The following is a 26,507-nucleotide window of genomic DNA, read 5'->3' on the forward strand; positions in this document are numbered from 1 at the left end:
TGATTTAGCACCATGATTTAATATCCTTATGCACATGTTAGCTAGTCATGAGGAATCCTAGACTTCTCCTAGCCAGCTAATGCATTTTTAGGTGCTAAGAGGTGTTTAAAATCACATGAGCTAACCCTCTTTAAAGAGAACGCCCATTTCCAAGCTAGACAAGGCCTGTGAATAAAATAGTCCTTCTGCCAAGCTTTAGGGCTGTTGTGAAGACTAATGTCTGTAAAGCAGTTTCAAAGTGGCAAAATACTGGGCTGTAAATCTATCCCACATTAGCCTGCTGTGATTTAAGGGTATGTCTACACTTAACACACTGCAGCTGCGCAGCTGCTGCACCATTGTAATGCTTCATTGTAGACATAAGAGCGATGGGAGGGGTTCTCCCATCACTGTCAATAATCCACCCCCCCCATGAGGCAGTAACTACGTTGACAAAAGAATTCTTCCTGGGGGTTAGGTTGGCTTAACGACATCTCTCAGGAGGGCTGCTTTAACTTTTCAGTGGAAACAGCCCTCAGAATGTTCATATAGATAAGCTGCAAATGTGATTATATGCCCCCCAACCCAGCATTACCAAATTCCAAACTGGAGAGTCCCATCTGATGATCTTTTAGTAAAAATTGTGAAATGTTTGTTTTTCGGGTCTCTGCCTCATTTATGCAGTCCCATAATCTGCCAGCAATGGCAGACGGGCATAGCACCAGTACACAACTGAGACAGCTTCTAAACTTGTCTGCTAGACTCTCCACAGCTAGAGAACTTTGGAAATCAGCTTTAAAGTCCTAATCCTGCAATCCCTGTTCATGTAACTGGTCCCACTGACTGTGGATCACAACTTCTCATGCAAAATTCCTTTTGTTACTAAAATATCACCATAAAGCCAAAAAAATGTTGCATGTACTAAATAAAAGCCGTCAGTATTCCCTACTCTTTTCCACAATCCCTTCCATGATGGTGAAGGGAAGGAAGTGATATGCTATACTGCGGCCTGCTAAAGTGTCCCATCTACCTCTCTCAAAGCGAGATAAACTAAACCAGAAAAGGAATAAGAGGGTTCACATGAGGAGTTATACCAGTATAACTATAGCAGTATAATTTTACCACTATGATTATGCTGGTAAATTTCTCTGTTTAGACAATCCCTAAGCAACTTGATGTATTTTCTTTCAGCAGTGTCGGCTAGGGCTCCAGTTGCAAAAGATAAAGAAAGGCAATGCCTTTGAGAGCAGCAGAAGGAGAAGTCTATACAAAATCAGCCATGTGTCTATGCAGTTCCCTACTGGCAGAAGCTGTTTGTGCAGAGTAATCTGTCCTGAACCCTGCCTACCAGTCCCTCACTCTCTGGTGAAATATAAGGACACCTCATGCCTCTCTTTTAAATTAATATTAGTTCTGCTAAGCATTTACACTTTTCATTTTCTAAGCACTATCCACAGATAAATATCTCATCACCCTGGGATCAGCTCTCAGCTGGATGCTATTTTAGCAGGAGACCACAACTCTATGGGCAACCAATGACAGACTGTCACTGTGGAGAACCAATGTGACTTCAAAAAACCAAGCAAGAATAATGTCCATATAATGTAAAACAATTTCACACTTCAAATTAATAACATTCACTGCATCTTCAATCATGAGTTTCATTTTCATAGTAAAAAAAAATCTATACACTGTAAAAATTAATACAATGGATGGGTGTGTGTGGGAGAGAGAGAGAGACTGCTGGCAATGATGATTATTATATATCATTGTTACCAGTGAGTTTCACAAGGTTGCTTTTTGAAGTTCTCTTTGACTGGCTTGCAGCAAATGGTATAACTCAGACAGAGAATGCAGAGATGTTTGCTGGTGTTGTGTCAAGTCCTTGGGCCCTGGTTTGGCACATTCATGAACAGCCTTTTGCAATTGCAACTGCAGAGGGAAGGAAATTGTGGGTCCACTGAGATTTGGAGAAAACCAGTGACGGAATATTTTGTCACAGATGACCTGTGAAAAGGTAAAAGAGCAGATTGACTTTCTGGAGCTGCAAATAAGACAATTCTGCCCGTTGGTAACTGTAAACTGTACAAGCTATTGCTTCCACTATTGAGTCCAAAATGCCTCTAACACTGATAAGAGCAAAGCATAGTGCATGAGGCACTCTACAAGCTGTCCCTGGCCATTCTACTCAACCCTCCTTGACCATACCTATCCATTACCAGCATGGGCCTCCCTGTGTAGCTGAGCTGTATTTGGTAGACTTGTGATGTAAGATATGGACAAATGCTCACTAAGTATCAGGTGGAGGACACCTAACTCATTTCACTTGTGACCTAATAGCAAACTGAACAGGGACTGCTAAACTCCACAGTTCAGGGACTGCCTTTATTGGTGTCTTGTATTACCGTTTTGCCTCTGTTATTATTAGAGATTGGGCACTGACAATGTACAAGACCACTACATGCTGTAGCTCCCATCATACTTCCTCTTATCTTTCAAAACAAACTGTGAAGATAAATAATTTTTCTCTGCTCACAGTCAGCCCAGTTTTCAGAAAAGGCTGCCTAAAGTGGAGACCAAGGCCCAGATTCTCCAAGGCTGCTTTGTTCTGCTGTGTACAGCAGTGGCCTGAACAAACCAGAGTTCCCAGTGAAGAATTCCCCCTGTTACTTCACCACTTCTGCATCCCAAGCACAACAAGGGAAAAACAGGCAGGAGGAATGTAGCACAGGTGAGCTCTGCTACCCTGATCCTCTGCTGGCATTGTCAGCAGGGTAAGTTAGAGCAGGATGCCTTGCTCCAGGGCCAGCTGCCCTTGAATCAAGAAGCTGGAGCCCTGTGGCCTCCCTCTCCCAACTAGAGCTGAGCAAAGCTTAGATCTGTAGATATCTGGGCTCATAAATCCCACATATTTTTACATGCAGATAGACATTACACATGCAGAAAGGGAACGATGAATGTTAGGGCCAGCTTGCATGCACAGAGATGAATTTACACATGTAATTTAGGCAGCCATTTTTGAAAACTGAGTTTGATGAATGTACATCAAACATACTTGTCTAGACCTCACCCAGCTCTAGTTCATGCCATATGTTTTATTCTTTAGCTGCCTCTGACTGGTCTTTTTAAAAAGAAAATGTACACATAATAAATCTCTAGCTACTCACTTGCAGGTTGTTGTTGGCCCTCTCTGCCCCACACTTTTTGATTCTCAGGTCACACTTTGAAAAGCAATCGAAAAAATTACAGTCTTCATCTCCTGTGCAATTCTGTTCAAGGATATCCCTCATTTTAGGTTCAAAAAAGGCCATATCCACATCAATGGCAACCACCTGTGATCAAACAAACACATCAAAAGTGACACATGCACTGAAGGATGTAACTTTCAGGATAGGGTGACCAGATGTCCCATTTTTAAAGGGACAGTCCTGTATTTAAACCCTCCTGCAAGTGTCCCGACTTTTTCTTAAAAACGGGCAAATTGTCCCATATTTTCTGTCTCCTCCCCGCCACCATCAGTACTGGTGGGTCCACTCCTGCTTCTGGCTGGATCCCTTCTCGCCAGCCGCCCATCCACCAGCGGTGAGTGGGAGGGTCCAGTTGCCGATGATGGAGATGGGTGTGCAAGGCTGGTGGAGGGGTGAAAATGCAGTGCACAAGTCAGCCACTCCCCCACTAGTCTGTCAACACAGTCCCCGCTGCATCCCAGCTCTTGGCCAGCAGGGCCCCATCCCATTTCCGGCCAGCATTGGCTGCACGCAGCAAGGCAGCAAGCTGCAGTGGCTGGTGAATGTGGGCAGGCGCCAGATGGCAGCCGATTATGTGTCGTCTCTGCTGCCCACCCATCGGCCCTTTACATGCTCCCCCTCTCGCAGTTCTCTCCCTGCTTTGTCCCTTCAAAATCCCCTCCAACCCCGCTGCTACTCCATATGCTCCCTCCCGCCCTCCTCGGGAAGGGCACGTCCTGCTCCCAGTACTGCGCGGAGAACCAGTCCCTACTGAGAGCAGGCCAGGAGGAACCTTCAAGCCCTGCCTATGCCAAAGCCCTGCACAGCGTTGGCACGGGGAAGCCTTTATGCCCCTCAGCTAAGCTCTGGAGTAGTGGCAGGGGGGAGTGATTTCCAGCCTGTTCACACCCAGAACTTGGAGGCTCCACAGCAGCCCCTGGGGCACACACATCCCGACCTGCATCCTGCCCCCAGGGTATGCGGGGCTGCTCTGTCCCCTAGGCACCCTCCCCTGCTGAGCCACATCTCTCATGGTTCACTGAAGCCCCTGCAGTCAGGTTCCCTGGGCCCTGGTGCACAATGCATGCTGAGTGCTTAACCCCTTCCTGCCCATGCTGTAGCCTGGGGACAGGAGGTGACCGGGTTATGTCAGTGGCCAGCAGCAGCCTGGAGGTGTTAGCTGCTTTTCAACACTGTGCAGGTAGGAAGGGACAAGCTGCTTCCAGCCACATGAGAGTGGGAGAAGAGATTAGCTCTGCAAAGACACGGGCCAGGTCATCCCTTCTCCCCCCGGCCTCCCCTGTGGCTGGAAGCAGCTCCCGACTTCACTTAACTAACAGTGGGCCCAACTTCACTTAACTAACAGTAGTTGCAGTAATGATAACCAGTGTCACTCCAAGCTCTATGTGCTATTTGCAGAGGGGAGCTCTGTGATATACAGGGGATGTCTGCTCCTTCAACAGGCATTCATGTAATCAAGTGACATTCATGGTTCTCCCTCTGCTTATCTAGAAATATATCTATCAGTATTTCACAGCTGGTTGATGGTCAGCAGAGAGAATAAGGACTAAATGGATGTGAAGATTAAGCTATCATCTGACTCAATCTTTTTCTTTCTGAGGACCTCCCTACCCACCCCCACACCCCTGCTCCGAATATGCTTTAAAATCTCCAAGGCCCACCTGTGCCAGAACAACTGTTTTTCTGTATATAAAAGCCAGAGTCAGAATTTGGGGTAGCAAGCATGGCAATTGCCCAGTGACCCATGCAACAGGGCCCCCGCAAAGCTAAGTTACTCAGGATTCAGCTTCAGCCCCGGGTGGCAGGGCTCGGGGCCCCGGGCTTCAGCCCCTTGCAGTGGGGCTTCAGCTTTCTGTCCTGGGCCCATCAAGTCTAATGCCAGCCCTGCTTGGTGGCCCCCCTGAAACCTGCTCGTGGCCCCCCCGGACCCCTGGTTGAGAACCACTGCTATGCAGGTTTGTTGCTCCAGTTCAGGCTTAAGAAATATTGGACGGGCAATGCAAAAAGGACCACACAGCTTCTGCAGGTGTTTGATTCATAACTGTCAAGTGGGTAGAAGATTTTAGTTTCCAGGATTGTCAATATAGCCCCTTTTACTTAAAAACTACAAAAATAAAGAAGGGGAGAAGGAAAGCCATCTATGTGATGACAACTGCTTGCTATGGCACGGACAGTGCGGTCAATGAAGTGAGAACAGTCTCACCTCAGTGCTGTGAACGCTGTGAGTTACATTCAACCTTAATATCTAACAATGTAAACCTTCACTCAGAGAAGCCCACCTGTTTCAGATGAAGTAATTTGGTATAGATGGAAATGTTTGGAAAACGGACAAAGCACAGCTATTTGCAATTACTCTGCGGAGAGCTTTAATTATAGAACTAAGCCTCCCAAATAGCAGCAGAGCTGAAATGTATGGTTGAATGACAGCTGGAATGACCCCAGGAATTTCAGATGTATGCACCTGGCAAAAGGCCAAATGGACTTTCCAAAACAAAGTCAAGGATAGGATCTAATTTTTGCAATTTTTTTCCCATGAGGGGAGCTCAGATCTTGAAGAAAGTAAACACACCTTTTAACTCCAGGTATCTTTAAGTTTCTTGGAAAGCTTGATAAGAGTGATGTACCCTGGGGAATTTCACAAGTTCATGCAGGTAAATATCAGAAATATGTCGACTTTCTTAGAGTCGGTAGTGCCTTGTCCCTGCTGTAGTTTCACTCTTAAATTCTATTGGAAAAATGTTGTTATTGCTGTTCACATGTGAAGTGGACCAGATCCTCATGTCTGGCCAAACTGTGCTTGATGTAGGACCCAAGGCAATGGCCCTCCTGGTCCTGAGGGCAGTCAGGAGCTAGTTTGTACCCTGGCATAAATTAAAGCTGCCTCAGAGCTGCTGTAACCTATGCTGGCTTGTAGTGGCCTCCCAGGTGCTGGTATGGTGGCAAGCATCATGGGACTATGTAGGGAGCCAGGTTGGCTTCCCTCCAAACCAGAGGGTAAAGAGCCACCCTCTCAGCCTGAGTGGGCACGGCCAGACCAAGCTTACGCCAATCCCTGGAAGGGGAGGGCTGGGACAGGAAGTACAAAGGGCGGGGCCCTTTGCCCAGTGAGAGAAGCACCAGGGAGGGAGACAGACACAGGCTGCTCCCTCCAGACCCTGCTGCCGACCCAGAGGAGGCCCTGGGCCATGAGGAACCTGACTGGGAGGAAGGCTTGTGGCGACCAGGACTGCCAGCCGCTGAGGACCTGGAGGGGCCAGGCTCTAGCCCGGGCCAGCGTGAGCCCGACACAGAGGGGGAGCTGGAGCTCCCAGTGGCTAAATACCCGGACGAGCTGGAGGGACCGGAGAGGCCCACTTGAGAGACTGGGTAGGAAGTAGCCCAGGGGCAGAACTGCACCGTGGGGTGGGTGTATTTGGTCAGCGGGCGTGGATGGCCCCCCGCTGACCCAGCAGCGGGACCTTTGCCTCCTGCCACTGTCAGGGCCCTGGGCTGGAACGCAGTGGAGTTGGGTGGGCCTGCGTTCCCCTACCCCAGCCAACCTGCCTTGGGTAGCAGAATTGCACACTACAAACCCGTGCCGGCGCGCCCCGGGGCTTGAGGGGCGCGCTGCGGACTCGTGCCGGCACACCTTTTCCGCTAATTCCCCAGCGCCCAAAAGGTGTGACTAAGGCCTGCCCGTGGGACCCTAGCTCTCCATTGCCCCTAGGGGCTCGGTGGACCGATTGAAACCTGTCACAGACTGCAACATGCTCCATTCCCCCTTCCATCCCCCCACAACATGTCCACTATACCAATGGGGTGGCAAAGAGTTGGCTTCACCATCTCTGTGCCAGCTGAGAATTTCCCTAGCTACTCTATTAGTGCAGCTTTCCAGCCACTATGCATTGGAGGAGCAGCATAAGGAGGAGGGAGTGAGCACTGAGGATCTAGCTGGTTATTTTGGAAATGAATCCAGAGGCAGGACGGTGTTATCCCAGATGTGTTTTTCTGTACACTAGCAGCATCATTTGTTTTAGGTTGGATGGGGATGGAGGGGCGCTCTTCTAGTCTTCTTTTTAATATTATTTTTATTCTATCGTAAAATGCAACAAACGACAAGATAAAAAATGAATCATAGACTCATAGGAATAGAAGGGACTTCGAGAGGTCATTTAGTCCAGTCCCCTGCACTCATGGCAGGACTAAGTATTATCTAGACCATCTCTGACAGGGGTTTGTCTAACCTATAAGCAAAATTTGCTTATAATATGCAGAGAATAATTAGAACATAAAAGGATATCTAAGATTAGCTTATCCAACCCCTTACTCCTGGGAGTTGTCATTACTCTCACAAAAAAGACATTGGTTTTGTTGAGATCGCTTGTGTAACAGATAATCTCATTAGTAAAAACTTACAAGTGCAGACCCAAAACCTTTTTCTGATTTACAATTTAAACATTGACAAGTCCCTCCACTTAATGGGCTGGATCTTGAATCCTGGGATAGCTCAGAAAGGGAGTGCAAAGGTGGCATCAAGCTACCCTCGCTTTCTTACAATGTTACCTTTTAGATAATTCCACTAAACAATACCGATTGACATTGCCAGGCTCCAGAAAGAGCCATGTCCAACTCTCCTCATCCAGAGGGAGAGTCCTGGTATTGTGGACACCTAGAAGGTAGGAATGAATCAGAGAGAACCATCTCCCACTAAAAGGTCTTGTAATTAAAAGTTCTCAATATTCTTTCACTCATCCTTGGTGAAATCTCTTGTCCCCTGAGCAGATATCAAAACTGACCATGTATGCTCAGTCAGGTCCAATTATAGCACTGTGTAGCATTCATGCTGCATCTGACTGAAAAGATGGTAGGCAAAACCTATCCTGAGGAATCTCTGTTGTGTCTTCCTCTGCTGAAATGATGAGATATTTTTAGCTTCTCTCTGAAATTCTCCAACCATTCCCTACTCAACTCCCATATGGCACCTGAATAAACAATAAACGCTAATTGAAGGGTGAGGGGAAAGCACTCAAATTGCTTTCAACAGCTATAGGCTTAGGTAATATTTGTACAGCAGTTTGAAGATGTAAGTGTTAAATGGATGCTTGGTAAGTATTGATATTAGCAGTCATATTTCTGTAAGTATTCTACATTTATTATGAGTGCAGAAATTCCATTGATCTCACTAACTGCATGCATGATTTGAACACACTATGTATATACAAAAAGAACAAGAGTACTTGTGCATCCGATGCATCCGATGAAGTGAGTTGTAGCTCACGAAAGCTTATGCTCAAATAAATTTGTTAGTCTCTAAGGTGCCACAAGTACTCCTGTTCTTTTTGCGAATACAGGCTAACACGGCTGCTACTCTGAAACCTGTCATTATGTATATACAGTGTCTTGAGAGTATGCACACAATTTCCACTGAAATCAATTGAATTTCTGCCTGCAGAATGAATGCAAAATATGTACAGAAATGGGGTTAACAATACCACTACATTCTAAACATATAGAATCCTTCAATCTTAAAGAACAGCTCTATACTAAAAAGTTGAAAGGTGACTCTGCAAGAATGGCGTCATGCGGTTCCAGATCTATTGCTTTTCAATTATTTCCAGATCTAATGTGCTCAGGGCAAAAGCACAAAGGATGTTTTTCTCTAACTCTCAGTCCTGCAAACTCAAGCCTTTTCTTGAAATTCAAACTGAGTTCTTGCCTTCCTGAGCATCACCCCCAGCAGTAGTTTCTCTGGGACTGATTCTATTCCCTGTGACAGCTCTGCAAAGTCACTGCTTTCAAGTGGTGTCCACAGTAACACCTGAGGAATCCTGTTGCCGTCAGTGGGGTTGCACAGGTGTAACTAATTACAATTAAGTAAACAGTTCTTTTCATAATGCACAAAAAAAGAACAGAACTCAACTCTCTCTTTTTGCCAGTTTGAGGTTTGCAGGAAAAAGTAACAAAAAAGTAGCTTTTTAGCACTAAAATAAGTGACTAGATTCTCAATGCACTCAGGAAGAAGCTCTGACAAGGGGTGGCATTTTTTTCATACGCTCTTTTCAGCTCAGAACTGGATCTTAAACTGTGAGTACACAACCGAAGTACTAACTTACCGTGAGATCATTTCGGATAGCAAAATTCTCTGGTTTGATATCGCACAGGTGAAGCCGGTGAGAGAAATCATTATCAAAATGATTCACCATATCTAGGAAGCTGAGTGCAATGTCCGTTATTGCCTTCACCTTGCTTTTAGTGCCAGTGAAGGAGGGACCAACTGCATCCTCCAAGGGAAAAATAGTTTTGTGCCGGGCATGTCCGGCTGTGAGATACTCCACAGCATAGAAGTGGCCACAGGAGCCGATGACCCGTAGGACATGTTTGCTGACGTCCTGCAGTAGACTGAAGTAGATATATTCTTCCTGCTGGAGTAAGGACCACATGCTGGCCACTTGTGCTTTCCAATGCAGACCTCTCCTCCTAGTCCATAAGGGTCCCATTGTGTTGTTAGATAATTCCAGACCCAGGACATTTTTGACCTCCAAAGCTACCATCAGCAGAAGTTCTGTCTCAGGAACATCCTGTGTTTCCACTTCATCAAGCAATCTGAGGCTCTGGTAGCTAGAGAAGATTTCCTTTTTGGATTTCAAGATGACTGGCTGGCCTTTCCAGTCCGCCCGGATGACCTTCTTACCTCTGTCGTAGTAAAGGCATTGCTTGTACACCAGCTTCTGTGCCACACACAAGTCTTCACAAAGGTCACCAGTCAATGCTCCTTTTCTGTAGTCAAGACACTAGAGCAAAGGAAGAAAACAGTTCACAGCAGAAGAATATAGTCAAGGAGCATTTCAGGGAGAAAGGGTCATCGCTGTTACAGTGTGACAAACATCATATTTAGACTCTCGGGTAAGGCTGTGATTTTTCAAACGTGCGTGGAGATCACTTTAAAGAAGTGATTCTTATGACAGTAGAGGGACTGTTTTTTTTCCTCTGGCCAGGTAAAGGGCTAGCACAGATGACCTACACTAGGTGTTTGCCATCTCTATTGTCTATGGGTCAGATTTTGATACCTTTGTTGACACCCCAGGATAATTTACACAGCCCTGTCTGAGTTATGGCAGTCTGTCCTCATCTCCTTATGGGTGGCAGCACTGCCCAGAATCTCCACAGCACTATGTGCCTCTGCCCCACCCCCAATCTGCCCCTCCCAGCCCAGCCACATTCCCAAATAACCTCTGCTTCAGGGCTCATGAGGGACTGGACTACTCAGAAGATGGTCTGTGGCTGCCATCCTCAGTTCCTGCACTGGGGGAGTTCTCCTTCAGCTGGATCTGGGGCTTTTACAGCCCATTATATTGCTCTGTCTCTTTTACTGTACATTTCATGTGAAGACCTTATTCCATGTGAAATCCCATCAAAGTCAATGGGACTATTTGTAGACTGAGTTACTCCCGCAATAATATAATATAGATGACTGCAGCAGATACAATCTATGGAGCCCAGAATATGCAGGCTTTTTATAATATATAAATATAAATATATTATTCATTCTGTAAGCCAGAAAGGCTTCTTCAGTTAAGGTCTGTCTGGCAGACTGACATGCTTTAAAATGTATGGACGTACATATCAGATATCCTTAGTTAATTTTAATGCACTTTGGGTAATCTGGATTTTAAAAACCCAAGGAAATTGCTACTTGATAGTTGTATGGTCATTACAAATGCATGAAAGAACTAAAATAATATCTCCCCCCCCCATAATTGCTTCCATTCCTCCACTTGTAGACATGTAGGCAGCTTACATACTTCTGTGTCCATTCAGAACTTCCAGAAGTGCAGCTGCAGAGACAGTTGGGGTGGATCAGTGGACAAGATGATCCCAGATGTGGGGTGGAGGGAGAATAGTTTGTGTTGATGAAGGAAGCCAAACAGCTGGGAGGTGGCTTGATAACATTGGCTGCCCTCATTGCTTTCTGGCATTTGAACTTTTGTTTAAACAAGTAAGTTGACACTTCCAACTGTTTAATAGTTGTAAAGACTGCCTGACCCCAGCCTAACTTCTTACTATTTGTTCTGTGTAGAGGAAACATGACGATAACATTCAAGTGCTGTTATTTTCTTAAAATAGTATCTGAGGTGTGCACCAAGGGAATATGCTCTGATGCTAGACAAGGTTGAAAGTTAAATATAAAAATATCTTTTTTTAAACACTCACTAAAATTGATATTTTGTTTTTCTTGTGTAAACATTCCCCAGTTAGCACGGGGAATAACTGTGAACTGGTAACATTGTCCACTGGGGCCTTTGGGCATGAGGGGCAGGATGGAATCTTAAATCCAATAATGGTGCAAGGGGTGAATGAAGAGGTGATGAACTGGTTATCGTACTACATAGTAGCCAGTGATTCTTGTGACATTAGAAGGACAGGTATGACAGGTATCACTTGTGCTCTCACAGCCTAAAGAGAATGTTGCATTGATAGATGCCAGAAAGAAGAACCAGGTACACCAACTCTGTGTGCATGTGTATGCCCTGATTTTGTGTCTTCCCATACTGTATGTGCATGCAAATCAGGATGGACACACACATTGCAGTCCACGTGCACCTAACTTTGGTGACTCCAGAAGTACATGTGCAATTTTGAAATTTTGGTCTCATTTTTGAGGTATCTAATAACAAGTCGTCATTCTCTCTTACAAGTAAGAAACTTACTTTTTCTCTGCTGGAGTAGTTTAATAATTCCTACAATCTGTGACCTTACCTTTAAACAACTCCTAGAAAGAGGGTAACACACCAAAGTCCTTTTTTTTTTTAAGGAGCCTTAGTATTAGCTGATTAAAGAGCTTTGCTTCCTGAATGAGAAGATCACAGCCTAACATGTGCACTGCTACTATTAGGAAACTATAGGCCCCAGTCCTGCAATCAAATCCATGCATCCTGCCTGGAGCCCCATTGACTCAGCAGGGCTCCATGCATCCACAAGAGTCTCATGCATGGATCCAGTGGAGGTCTAGAAGAGCCCACACCTGGAAAACCAGCAGTGAAACATGGAAAAACATAGTATGCTTTCCAGTATCTGTTGTATTTGCTGTATCATTCTTACTGGTATTTCATAAGAAAGTGACCTTGCAAAATATACAGCCACATCTACAACCCCCAAACATGGGACATGAATCCATCCTGTAATGGGCAAGGAATAGCTCTTAAGTCTGTTCTTTCTATCCAACTGAATTGGTTGATCTGTGCCTATTAACCTAACATCTGCCAGTCATGCATTCTTCAATTTGATTCTTCTTTATTGAGCTTTCACAGGGTTTCTTAAACCATGGTCCACAAGTCACTAGTGAACTGGGGAGCTGCTAATGTCACAGTGCTGAAATACATGTCAGACTTCAAGCAGTGACATTTCCTGCTAATTGTAGATCAGCTCCAGGAATCAGGGTTTCCAGAGGCTTTTTTGCACAATTAAACTAAAACCATCTCAAACAAACCAAAAAATGCCAAGTACCTCTCTGCAATTTTAGAGGGCTTGTCCACATACAGAATTTGCAGCTGTTTAACTTAAATTAGTAACTTAAACTATTTTAGTTTAAAAAGTTCAACCTCTTCTATGAACTGGGTTTATTTATATCTCTTTAAAACTGGTTACATCAGTTTAACTAGCACCTGCAAAGTTACTCGTACAAGCGAATCCAATAAGCCAGGTTTAAATTAGTGTAAAAGAGTCCACACAGGGTTTTGCACCAATTTAACTAAATTGGTTTAAAATCATACTTACATGAGTGCAACTTTGTGTGTAGATCAGGTCTGAAGCCTTCTGTCTTTCCTGGCATGTGTTTCTTTGGTGTAAATTCTACTGTGAGCAAGTTTATGGAAGACTCAAAAATCAGAGAAGTCCTACAACAGGGGTTCTCAAACTGGGGGTTGCGAGGTTATTACATGGTGGGGTCGCGAGCTGTCAACCTCCACCCCAAGCCCCGCTTTGCCTCCAGCATTTATAATGGTGTTAAATATATTAAAAAGTGTTTTTAATTTATAAGGGGGGGGTCACACTCAGAGACTTGCTATGTGAAAAGGGGTCACCAGTAAAAAATTTTGAGAGCCACTGTCCTGCAAGGAGCACAGAAACCAACTGGAAAGTTATGTAGACTAATCAGGGTAATGGTGGAGGTCAGGATGCAGGTAATGAATGGGAGATCAGTAGTAATAAGAAGTCCTACACTCTGAGGTGATGTTTAAAGGATATGCACCACCTACACCCTACTGAAGTGTTGTGCATTTCTTGTGCTGGCCCTCTATACAGGTATGAATTTCACCCTGTGAGAGAAACTAAAAAGCACCACTACAAAATAGAAGGGAATGTAACCAAGTATCCTCGCCCATTGGATTACAACAGGTCACTTTCATCTTGTTGCCCACTGAAAACACTGTCCTCATATTATATTTTCCATATCACCAAACATGCCCCATGCTTCAGGAAAAGGATGGGATGGAAACCTGGAAAAGTAAGTTTTCATGAAAGGAGGATCTCTGCTCACAAAGGGGGTGTTCTGTAGCTGGATTGCATTTCCTATAACAGTGAAACCAAGTGTGGTGCTTAGAACATGTACACAGAGCAACTCCCAGCTAACAGAAGATGAGCTCAGTTCCTACTGGCTCCACCTGGAAGCTGTTCCTTTTTGGTTCAATTAGAGCTATTGCTTATGGACAATGATGATCCTTTTTCACGTCTTAGCTGGGGAAATGCTCCCATCTAGTTCAGCCAATGGACTGCAGACACCTCTTTGCTACAGGGTTACTTAAGTCCACTCTGGTGTCTGGCGAAACACTGGCGGAGACAAGGGTCCAAATGGCTCATCCCTGAAATCTCAGGGCTCAGGGCCTGAGAGGGAAATGTGAATGTAGCTGTTGCCATTTAAAATAGTTGGCAAGGCTGCTATTAATTATTATTATTAAGGCAAGTCTTCCTTACTTATCTAGAACGTAGGAAAATGTATGATCATCAGTTGCTTGCTACTAAAATAGATTATTTAATTTCCATTTGGATTTTTTTCCACTTAACCCAAGCCTTTAAAAAAAAAAGACCCAGGCTTTTAATTGTAACCCACACTGCTCCACTTTTCTCTCTACAGAATTTCAGATCACCACATTTGGCTGAATAGTCTCATATGCTTTCTTGCTTTTTTTTTTTTTTAATAAATATTTTTAAATATCCCCTACCAGGAAAAAAATGTGGTGGACCATAACCTGAAGATGATTTCTGAATCGAATGTGATCTCTGCCTAAAAAGCTTGTAGAAATCACCTTATATTTGAATGCATGTGGAATGCTGAAGATCCCTTCTAAAATATTTCAGAAGGGATGCATCCGATGAAGTGAGCTGTAGCTCACAAAAGCTTATGCTCAAATTTGTTAGTCTCTAAGGTGCCACAAGTCCTCCTTTTATTTTTGCGGATACAGACTAACACGGCTGCTACTCTGAAACCTGTCGGAAGTATAGTTGCACATATCTCAAACAGCAGAATCTTGGATCAGCTAACCTAAAGTATTAAACTACCCTGTTTTCCAGTACCAAAGAAGAGCTGAATATGGTCTGCAGATGTTTTAACTCCCAGACCTTTACTCCCCTATTTTTTAAAATCCATTAGAAGATGCTTTAGAAATATTTTAGTCCAAGCAATTAAGTGCTCTGTCTTGTTGAATTGACATTACCCTTCTGAGTAGAAGGAGTAAAATGCAGTCAGCATTGTAAAGCCTTTGCAAGTGGTAGCTTTTCAGCCCAATTCCCTTTTTCAGCTGCTTTGCTCTCTCCCTTATACACAGTGAAGCTTCACTGTAAGATTACTCCATCAGCCAGAGGTACTCGCCTTTTCCATTAACACGTTCACAGATCTAGTATTGTTGCATCAGACAGTCATTGGTTCCCAATACTCTGTATTGCAAAGAACGATGCTTGGACCATATTTTGCATCAAGGAAAATGAAGACATTAAAACATAATAATGCCAAGGAAATGCTATGAGTTTAAAAAACAGTCATTAAAAACTCGGGACGTTTTACGCGTTGCCTTTTTAAGCCCCTGAGTGCAAGAACTGAGGCACCGTCCGTGGGCTCCATTCTCCCCCGGCTTCTCCTATTTAAAGTGACGCTTTTTCACCAGTGACTATTTTTCACCAGTGGGTGGAATGAGGCTACGGTTAGTTCGCCTAGTTAGTATGGCCCGTTCTGTGCAGGGAGAGCGACTGTACCAGAATGAGAGAGAGAAATGTAAACGGGATCTTAAAGGGGATCGGGGGAGGGGGATCACACCCAGTGTGCAGGGGCATCAGAGAGCAAAGTGGCCTCCTAGGGCCCTGGCGCCGAGCGTGGCGTGCTGACCTGGTACTTGCCATGCCAGCCTCACTCTGCAAGCGCGTGGGGACATACCAGCCTCGCCAGCATCCTGTGGCTTTTCTCGTCCGTGCAGCGCTCGGAGAAGACGCTCCTGTGGACAAGGAAGAGGAACGTGCTGCCCAGCAGCCAGCAGCCAGCCCAGCAGAGGAAGAACAGGAGCGTGCATCTCCTCCAGATCTTCAGCCTCAGCCTCTTGAAGCCAAGGATGCCCCGCATGGTCCGTCCTGGCAGGGGCGGCTTCACACACAGCAGCCAGTGCAGCAGCCAGAGGCAGGAGGGGGCTCCATGGAGATCAGTTTCGCTCCCACTTGTTCGGATCTGTCGCTGGAGCCATTGCAAGGAAGCAAATACCCACCCCCCACCCCCCGGGAGTTACTCGCTCAGTGGCCCGATCTGCCTTGGCCATGGGCAGTGGCTGGCAAATGACAACGTGCTCGCTGAGCAGCAGCGGCAGCGTGCGTGTGTCATCCCCACGGTGCGAGCTCCTAACTGGGCTCTCTGTGATGGGAGCCCTGCACTGCATGGAAGTTACTCCCACTCTGGCCCTCGTACGGACTGATGCTTTTGCAAGAAGACTGAGCTCTCCTTTTGAATTGAAGCCACGTAGTTCCGCCTCTTTTGTCTGCTGTCTCCTGTGTCAACCAACCCTCCTACTGGAGTTACCAGGCAGCTTCTCTCCCCACCCCCTTTCTCCCGAAGTTTCACACACAAGAATAAAAGGGGGGTTGAAGCCTTAATTAGAGCGGCTCTGTGAATCTTTTTAATGCTGGTGGCGGCTTGACACTTTTAAGAGACAGCCCGAAGATGGATGGCCCGTCTGCATGAAGCGTCTCTAGTGAAAGGGGGACAAAAGTTGATTATTGAAGGATATTTTATGCTGTTTGAGTTCCCGTGAGGTTTACTACCCACAGGGGGGAAACAGCAAAAGCAACCCAAGTGCCCACTTACAAATGCAGGAGCACGTATGCCGCTGAAAGTGGTGTGAACAAAGTGTGGGGAAGCTTGTCACCTGCTGGGAATAGCAGCTTTGGTCAGCCAGTGCTTAAAGTGCAGCCCTCCGCGACCTGGGCTGGGTTTTCATGTGATGTTTCGCTGGGTCTGTGATCCCTTGTGACCCCCCTCCCCCCGCACACTTTAAGCACTGCATGTCCCCCCCCCCCGCAAACACACACACACACTCACTTTAAGCACTGCATGTTACACTCCCCAACACACACACACTTTAAGCACTGCATGTAACCCTCCCCTCCCCCCAAACACACACATACTTTAAGCACTGCATGTTATCCTTCATCAATAACACCAGCTCAAAACCTGGGGACCTGCAGTATTTGCACTGCACTCGCTAATGCACTCTCACAAACAAACCGAACAGGTCCCTGCCCCCAAAGAGCCAGCATTCTAAGAGCTCAGCTGTGGTTTTCAGCACACAGGGGTATCGGGATAGTGACTGTTTGCTGGGAGCCCTGTGTATGTCTGGGGCATAGGCACTGCTGCACTTTTCTAGACAGGGAGGGTGTGGTCATCTTCCCCATAACCACAGAAGTGACAGCTCCACCAGTGGCTGGTGTGGTGAGGTGTGGGCCCCTCTCCGCCTTGTGTGAGAGACTGGTGTTACTGTGGGGGCTACCTTCGTTCCATAAGAGCAAGGACTGCAGTTATGATTGGCCCCTGTGCTGCGCAGGATGAGAAAGAGGATCCTTGCATCCTGTCCCCACTCCTGGGCAGGCACTCAGGGCTGTGCACAGTCTGGCCTTCACGCAGAACACTGGGCTCAATTCTTCCCCCTCCCCCCATCCAGTTAAATAATAATTTACTCTTTGGGTAAGCCCATCACTTTCATAGAATAAGGTGCAATTCAGCATAGCAAGAGCATCTGATTCTGGCCCACTATGAGATATGGCACTAAAGAGAGGACCAGATTCTTCTGCCCTCACTCTTATGGAATTGTACCTCATTTCATGAGCAGTCCCCTTGCAGCAAAATGCATTGAATTCAATGGGACTACCCACCAAGTAAAATTTTACTTAACACGAATAAAGATGGCAGAGTATGGCGCACAGGTGGAGTGAGAGTAAAGGACAAGGGCAAACTGTGAAAGATAATACAATAGTATAATATATGCAGTGTGTAAGTCACTACTTGGGAGTTTTGTTAGTAATTTAATTTCACTCATTTAATTTCACCAAGTGGTGGTCAGTATTGGATAGCTGGGCACAGTGAACCCAAAAGATGTATGTGCTGCAGCATCATGTCCAAATTCATCAGGCAAAATCTCTCTCTGCCTGGCCCAAGACACAACAAAGAAAGATGTGTCTATTGACACAAAGGAATGTTACCTCTCAAAGCAGCAAGGAATCCCTGTGCTGCAGGGATAAAATCGTGTGTAGCAAGCATGCTGCGGGCCACGCCTTTTGCATGCTTAGCACAGATCCCTTGGCAGGATGGAGCAGGGCTTGAAGTAATCTTTTAAAAAGTGTATGACAGAAAAATATGGAGAGAGGAAAAGGTTACAGATGACACCTTAGCCCTCAAGCCTTCTTGAGGCTGGTGGGGGAGGGGGGGGGAATGAGAAAAAGAAAACAAAAGTACTGCTATTTCATCCTGAAAGAGCCCCTGGGGCTGAAACACTAGCACTAGCCATGATTTCTATTTTTACTGTGTTTTATTGACCTTTTCCCTCTTTCCACATCTACATGCTGACACAGCACCACACCCAGGCACCATAACATGTTTGTTTTTTCCCATCACACCGAAAGGTAGACTTGATTTTAAATGCTGGGGGCACAGTGCGGTTGTAGGGGAATTAGTGATGTGAGTAGTGTGAGCAACGGGCTGGGAGCCAGCAGCTCTGGATTTTTAATCCTAGTTCTCACTCTAAGAGAATTTTTCAGAAGCTGTCTCTAAGTGTGTGCCCAGTATTCGAGTGGCCAGCTTGTGACTTCGACCTGTCTCAGGATGGGCATCCAGTAGCTGAGGCACCACAAAAAATGTGGTGGAGTTTGGAATGTGCAAGGAACCCAGGATGGCTCCCTTCATGCTCACTCAAGGTTCGATCCTTCAACCTCAAACCCATCTAACTAAAGTTACTGCTCTGCTGGTTTGGGACCACGAGATTTATGACAACATTGGAGACATTAATGCAGGAGAAAAAGGTTAAAGAAGATTGGAAAAAACCTAATACAGTTAGAAATCTGTTACAAATATCTGGCAATTTTCTCTTTGTCTTTATCTTTTTGGGTGCTGCTCCCAAAAACATGTCTGCCGACCGCAAATCAAAGCTACACATCTGGTGCCACAACACCCACTCCTTCATAATGTGGCAAAACCCACAGGAACAAAGCTCTCCTTCCAGGAGATTTCCATAGAGCACTCTGTCCGTGGAGTAGTATGTTTCACCTAACTTTGCAGTTCTTGAAGATACAAAAATCCCATTGACTTTAGAAGGAGTTTTATGCATGAAAGGACTTCAGGACTTTGGACCTTATTGGTAACTAAGCATCAAAAGAACAATGATGTCTATGTAGCATTGTAGTTACAATGTGTACTAACACTGGGAACCTTTTGAGCAGAATGGGATCAGAGCTAGAAAGTTGTGGCTCAGGCATGGAGCCAAACATTTCCAAGTGTTTAGATAAAAGCCATTATACTGATGAGGCTATAACTGCAAATTTCAGATCTGGATTCAAACTTCACCAACATTCAGGGATGTTTAGATGGGGGATATTGATCTCAGCCCATCTTTACTTTTTAAGAATAATACTGGTCCTGTATAATATGAATCCATTTGTATCCATGCACTATTGCAATTTTTCTTCAGCATCCCCTCAAAAGTTATAGACTCTGAAGCAAAAAGCTTTTGTTTCCTGTATATATTAAAATATAGAAATAGGATTATGTCACATTGCAACACAGAATATATTACTGGAGGAAGCAATGGTTTTGTCATATTTTGACTGAGAAATAAGCATGATGAAAATTAAACAGAAAGTCCCAAGTCAAAGCAAATGCCATAAAGAATAGTAAAAATAAACCTGGGGTAAATGTATCAATTCATGTCCAATTAAACTGTTGAAAAGTTGGAAAGGACACAATGAAAACATTCTTGGTCTCATCTTCATCTCCATTTGGGCACATCACAAAACCACCATGCATTTTGGCACAGTTCAGGGTTGGAATAGCCAGAGAGTTTGAGGGCCAGAGGTGAGATGCCTTGGCAGAACTGTGTGGAGAAACCTAGCATGGTGCCTACCAACTGGCTCAAGCCAGGACCATTAGGACTCAATATTGGTAGGAGCTGAGCACACACCTCTCCCATTGACTTCAATAGGAATTGACTTTGCTCAGTCCATAGCAGGATTGGGCGCTTAGTCTTCATTTTCATGAGCACGCAATTCATTATCTGATTTTAAAAAGAATAAATAAATAAGACTCACCACTCACACCCAAATTAATGAACTGTGCAGTTGGTTCATTATGTCTGAAAAAGCTCATCACCGAGTATATTTTTTAATGTCATTAGCATGAAAGTTGTGGGACTTGTCTTTGAAAATGTGATATGGTTTCAGTTATCTTCCACTCAGCACAAACAAGTCTACTATTTCTGCTGGAAGCTCAGAAAACTTGCAAACCCCACTGGACTGCAGTTCAAAAATACATTGTAGCATATAAATATTTCTTTCGATTTCCTGTGGCGAAGTTAAGTAATCTGGAAACATCACAAAGTTTGGCGTACATTTGAACATATCCTTCAGGCATGTAATTTTCCTGCTGAGCGCTAGGTCTAGCAGGGAAACCAAAATATATTTTCCTCATTCATGCCACTAATCAAAAATAAAATGTTGCGGGCTGTTAACAAGATTTTCACAGCATTCTGTGCTGTTTCTTTATATTGCAGACCACAGTGAGACAGATGGTATAATATAAAGAATTCATTTCAGAACGCATGTAGCTTCTGGGGCTGCAGGGGAAACTGGAAATCATGAATTCCTTTGAACAAGAAAAGTGTGTAAATGGAAAAACTTTGTCACATTAGTATGTCACGAGGATGATGGGATTTATAGTAGATAGTGGCCTACTCTGGTTGTATTTCACTTGCTTGCAAATGTTCCGTAGGTATAGTTGCCCATGTGACCCCAAACCTGTTTTGTTTTCCTTATTCTCCTTTGCTCTTTTATGGATTCCACCTGTGACAGAGTGCTGGGAACCAATACTTGAGCCTGCATTCTGATCACTTAAACACTAATTAATTCCCCACCACCACCCTGCCTAATTAGCAGTTTAGAATGGGCTGGGGAGGATTAAAGAGCTAATTAGCCCATTAACACAGAGAGTAGAAGAAAGCACTGGAAGGCAGTGCTGGGGAAGAGGGTCAGAGTAGGAGAGTCAGAACCAAGAAGGATCTCTGGGTGACAAGACCTCTTCCCTCTCTTTACCAGATGGCTGAGGAGAAACTGAAGCTGTAAATGATGTGGTGTATGGATCAGTAAGGTGATGTGAAGAGCAATGTAAATAAACTACACTGTGATGTTTAACAGCTGAACATCTCTGAATACTGTGTGTAGACAGAGCAGAAGATAAGGGCAGGACCTTGCCCTCTCACAGCCTACATGTTTTAGATGTACAACTTACCTTGTTCTTCTCTTCAGATATCAATCTGGAATCAATGTCTTATCTTGCGCCAGCTTTGTCCATCTCAACTGGAAACAGTGTCACTTTAGGAAGAGAATCAGGTATCATGGCAGTGACTGTGGTATACATGCCTAGATAGATAAGACTGGATTAGACAAAACAACCAGGATCCAAAACCTCCCTCAAAACCAGGAATATTATTCCATGTACCAAAAATGTTTTAAATCCCAATACTTCCAGAGATCATGTAATCTCTGTGGTTCTCTCCTCTGTCAATTCATGTTGCCTCTCATCAAGAGGTTAGGTTCCCTAAAAGCTGTGTGGTGTAGCATGTTGAACCCCGTTATAGTATTGGCCTTCACAACACCCTCTGGCAAGGAGTTCCAGAGGTTGACAGTGCATTGCATGAAAAAATACTTTCTTGTGTTTGTTTTAAACTAGCTACCTATTAATTTCATTTGGTGGCCCCTTGTTCTTGTATTATGAGAAGGAGTAAATAATACTTCCTTATTTACTTTCTCTATACCACTTATGATTTTATAGACCTCGATCATATCTCCCCTTACTCACCACTTTTCCAAGCTGAAAAGTCCCAGTCTTATTACTCTCTCCTCATATGGAAGCCGTTCTATACCCCTAATCATTTTTGTTGCCCTTTTCTGAACCTTCTCCAATTCCAATATATCTTTTTTGAGATAGGGCAACCACATCTGCACGCAGTATTCAAGGTGTAGGCGTGCCATGGATTTATGTAGAGGCAATATGATATTTTCTGTCTTATTATCTATCCCTTTCTTGATGATTCCCAAAATTCTGTTCACTTTTTTGACTGCTGCTGCGCATTGAGTGGATGATTTCAGAGAACTAACCACAATGACTCCAAGATCTCTTTCTTGGGTGGTAACAGCTAATTTTGACCCCATCATTTTATATGTATAGTTAGGATTATGTTTTCCAATGTGCATTGCTTTGCATTTATCAACATTAAATTTCATCTGCCATTTTGTTGCCCAGTCACCCAGTTTTGTGAGATCCTTTTGTAGCTCTTCGCAGTCTGCCTGGGACTTAACTATCTTGAGTAGTTTTGTATCATCTGCAAATTTTGCCGCCTCACTGTTTACTCCTTTTTCCAGATCATTTATGAACATCTCAGAATAAACTGCTACAACTGCTTCCAACATTTTGCATAAAAAATTTCTGTTCTTTGGGTCAAATTCAGCTGTGGTGGTACAGCCATTTTACACTAGTACTTGTAGCCAAGGACACAAGATATAAGGTATATTTAGGATATAGTGGTGAAATATAAGTATTAATTAATGCTGTAACACAGGACCTTCAGGACTCAGGCTTGTAAAATATTTAGCTTTGCCAAAATAGGCTTTAGGATTTAGGCTAAATTAGCTATAGTATAAAGATATGTGAGCATAAGTAAGTTAATAATAAATGTGCTGAGCTTCTGTCTATGTTTGCGATATGCTGATGTATTGAAAATAACTACTGAGTTTGGATAATAATGTGTAGGAAAGATTAGTAGACACCCCAAGATGACGGTTGGTAGCCAGGGTGAAATGTGAGAGACTTCCTTAAGGTTACTGCCTTTTACTGTGGTGATAAGGTGATATAAATGCTAATGAGCATAAGGGAAACTAACAAGTTAGCCAATGGAAAACAGGGCACCCCAGAAGTAGTAGGGTGTGGAAGTTCAAATAAGGAAAAGGGGTAAAAATCTTCATAAATACGTATGAACACCAGTGGGCATCCGCCTAACACATCATAAAAGGTGTATCCCGGCCTGTGTGATTCCAGGATGATGACACTGGTGAGGATGATGAGTAATGTTTTGGGTTTTTCCACAAGGCATGGTGTGAATAATGCAAATACTCTGTGTTCTGTGTTGGTGTCTCTCTCTCTCTCTCTCCTTTACCAGATTGCAGTGTGTGTATCGTTGTGGGCTTGGCTAGCTAAAGTAGTTATTATAAAAAGAGCACTGTGTTGTTCCGGTGGTACACCATGGGGTCCCCCTTCCATTGATAACCTCCCTGCTGTTGTCAGTCTTGGAGCTGAAGAGTCACAGATTAAGGGAGGTGTAAACCCTCACTTTGGAGAGGGTGATTGGTTAAAGTAACACATAACTATAGATAAGGCTACGTGCTGAACCTGGCTCTTTGTGTTCTCCCACATGGGGTTCTGAAACAATTGAATAAACATTTTTAACTGTCTAACCCAGAGGTTCTCAAAGTGCAATCCGTGGTCCACAAGCTCCAGTCAGCTGGTCTGCGGACAGTTCCCTCAAAGGTGCACGCCTGGGTGGCTGCACACGAGAGAATGAAGGGCCACCCACCTAATTAGTGGAGCCGCACAGGCGTGGCTCCACTAATTAGGTGCCTGGACCCAGAAGAAGACGCAAGGCGAGGTGGTGGCCTTGGGGGGAATGGGGGGTAGGTGGGAGGGGGCAGTGCAGTGAGAAGAGGGGGTGTGGGGAATTTGGGATGTACAGGGCTGCGGCGGCCAGAGAAAGAGGCATCTTTCCCTAGCTCCAGGGCTGTGGCTGCTGGGGAGAGACAGCCCTCCTTCCCAGCCCCAGCGGGGGAGAGAGGGCACATCCATTGCATTAGAAAGGTAAGACTACTGATATTAAAATATGAGTTGTGTGCTTTTATTTGTAGAACAAAAAGTGTTTATTATTTTTTATATATATAGCGCTTTTATCCAAAGCACTTTTCCATAGTTAGCTAATGGGACAAACAACATTTGGAAAGATCATTAAGTGATCTGCTGAGACACTGGGCCGTGAAAAAAAAAGTTTGAGAACCACTGGCCTAACCTATATTAGTAACTTGTTTAAAATTGTGCAAGGGTTATTTAACACACAAAGACCATCATTCATACTACATCATTACAGAATAAAAAATACAGGTCTGATTCTCCATTGCTTTTCATCTCCTGTATTTATTTACAGATTCCATGAATCCAAAGTCCCTCAAACACACACAGATTCTTCCATGTTTTCACGATAGTCCTGTGGGTATTTCAGGGCAGGATCAAGCATTTAGTTACATAGTACAGCAAAAGGGAAGGAGAAGTAATCTTTCCTTTTCCTACAGTATATCACTATGACATATGTCCCCCACATAAGGGGAAGATTCTAAAGGCTTGGACTATTTTAGAAAAGTTACAGTGTTGAACTCAATTTTAAACTAGTCTAGTTACATATGTGCTGACCAGTTTAACTGCATTTACATTACAGGTTTTCACCTATGTAACTAGACTGATTTGAAATCCATTTCATTACACAAATGCAACTTTTGTGACGTAGACAAGGTCTGAAGCTTGCATTTTGTTATGTTATTGTGTTTTAAATTTAAAGAATCTGGCACAGGTGTTTCCAGAGTTTTGAATGTTTTCTGTTACTAGGAGAGAAATGAAAAACAAATATTAAGTTTTGCATATGGAAAAAGGCATCTTCATTGCAGGCATAAGAGACCACCATGTGGATATTTTTGGTACTACATACTTGAGGTTTTGTAAACTGGAAATACACCTTTTGGAAACAAGCTGCTCTGCCCCTTCGCATTCACATGTGTAACTCTTCTACCAGGTGAAGCCAGCAGCAACAAGGGCCGGGTTCAGTATGTAGGGGTTCCTTTTCACCAATACAACACAAAACTGGCTCGAGCCCCCACACAGTGACCTGGAACAATTACACACCACCCCCTAGGCGCCTCTAAGAGGCAATACTTCCCCTCTTGCAAGCACAGAGTCTGAGTGAAGCAAAAACTTTTAATAAAAAGAGGGAATTAACTCAGCATTAATTTGGGAAAACACTGCAAGAAGGGCTCATGAACACAAACCATGAGCAAAAGACCCACCCCCAAGTAAGTTGGGCAGTCTTAAGTCCAGCAACCCAAAAGTCCCTTTAACGTGCCCGTCCCTTCTCTGTACCCCACTCACAATTGCTGTCCTTGGCCAGTGCAGCCCCAGAGTTCAGAGGTTCATCTGCAGAGTTCACCTTCCACCATGTGTGGAAGGCAGGGGGGGTAAGGAGGCACCTTATGCACAGCACTGCTCGGGCACTCTCTCGTTGCCCCAACAGCCAATCGCCACGCCTCTGCAGGGCTCTGCTCTGGTCCTCTCCATCAGCTTTTCTGCTGGCTGTTGGCCACGTCTCTCCACCAGCCTCCTTGCTGGCCGCTTTCCACATCTCTCTGCCAACTGCCCTGCTAGCCGCCCTGCTGGTCGCGCCTCTCCGCCAGCCGCCCTGCTAGCCACTTGCCACGCTTCTCCACCAGCTGCCTGCTCACCAAGCTATCTTCAGCTCCCCCCCACCCCCCACACTTAACACAGCTATTAGTTATTTCAGCTGTTAGTGGGGGAGCCTCACCGCTGGTGCACACTGGGCAGTCTCTTGCAATAGAGACACTGTCCCAAAGTAGGTCTAATACTTAGACCTAGGTATCAGTGATTTCAGCTCTGCAGAGTGTAACAAGACTCTCAATTGAGTCTAAATTAGCTCTTTTATTCCTCTCCATGGATCATCACTTTGTAGTGGTGGAGAGGCTTGTGTGTCTCAATGACCCCGAGAGCAATGCTGCCTGGAATCGTGTACTCCCTTAGGGTCACCCATGGCAGAATGGTCAAGGGCGAGGTTCCAGACAAAGTGTGATCCAGGAAGTCCCTAACAGCAGAGCAGATGAAGGATAACTGCACAACGGAGATAAAACTGTTGTGTAATATTACAACAGCTGTGAAGGTGGATGAAGGCTGCAGCAAATAGAGGATTTCCAATCGTCATGGTGTCCATGCCATTGGTTTCAAGTCCTCTATCTGTCAAGGATAGTGTGGTGACTGTTGTGCACCAGTCTCCCCTCTTTAAACAAAGTCCTGCACAAGCATCTTCTAGATTTTGGGAAAATGACATTTGCACAAGTCAAAAGTCCGGTGGCAATCGACAAGTGGTGACAGGAACAGGACAGTGAAATCTGGAATTTCGTAGTCACAGACCAACTCACAGGTGGTGGGTGTGTGATATAGTTGTCTTACTCGAGGATTGAGGCGGGTCGAGCATCTCGGCAGCTGCACCCACTACTGAGTGGTCCTTTTTAGGATCTACTCTGCTCACCCCACATGGGGAGGGGGTTAGAAAAGGTACCCTAAAAATAGTCTTGCCTCTGTTTTTCCTGGCTGGATAGCCACATCCAGCAGGATCACCACCTCTGGGGTCAAAAATGTAAGAAAGTTTTCAACTTTGGAACTTGGAATGTACGTACTGTGACAGGGTCTGG

At 44.7% G+C, this 26,507-nt stretch overlaps 1 protein-coding gene across 1 annotated transcript; it reads right to left on the reverse strand.

Annotated features, from left to right (window-relative positions):
- Positions 1–1,135: 1,135 nt before the first annotated feature.
- Positions 1,136–16,174, reverse strand: DIPK1C (divergent protein kinase domain 1C). The gene is made up of 4 exons (XM_084618307.1): positions 15,628–16,174; positions 9,320–9,997; positions 3,147–3,311; positions 1,136–1,986 (listed from the first exon to the last, which is right to left on the reverse strand). Exons 1-4 carry the CDS (start codon positions 15,808–15,810, stop codon positions 1,765–1,767), a joined length of 1,248 nt encoding a protein of 415 aa, XP_084474433.1. The 5' UTR covers positions 15,811–16,174; the 3' UTR covers positions 1,136–1,764.
- Positions 16,175–26,507: the final 10,333 nt, after the last annotated feature.

The sequence above is a fragment of the Lepidochelys olivacea genome, assembly GCF_965140295.1.
Source record: "Lepidochelys olivacea isolate rLepOli2 genome assembly, chromosome: 2".
Classification (NCBI taxonomy): domain Eukaryota; kingdom Metazoa; phylum Chordata; order Testudines; family Cheloniidae; genus Lepidochelys; species Lepidochelys olivacea.

Bases quoted from the DNA above. Each gene is read 5' to 3' on its own strand.
- DIPK1C (XM_084618307.1), bottom strand. From the start codon at position 15,810: ATGCGGGGCATCCTTGGCTTCAAGAGGCTGAGGCTGAAGATCTGGAGG. The intron at 9,998-15,627 runs GTATGTCCCCAC...CCTTTGCTCTAG, and splicing joins ACAGGATGCTGGCGAGGCTG to TGTCTTGACTACAGAAAAGG. The intron at 3,312-9,319 runs GTAAGTTAGTAC...GTTTGATCACAG, and splicing joins CTATCCGAAATGATCTCACG to GTGGTTGCCATTGATGTGGA.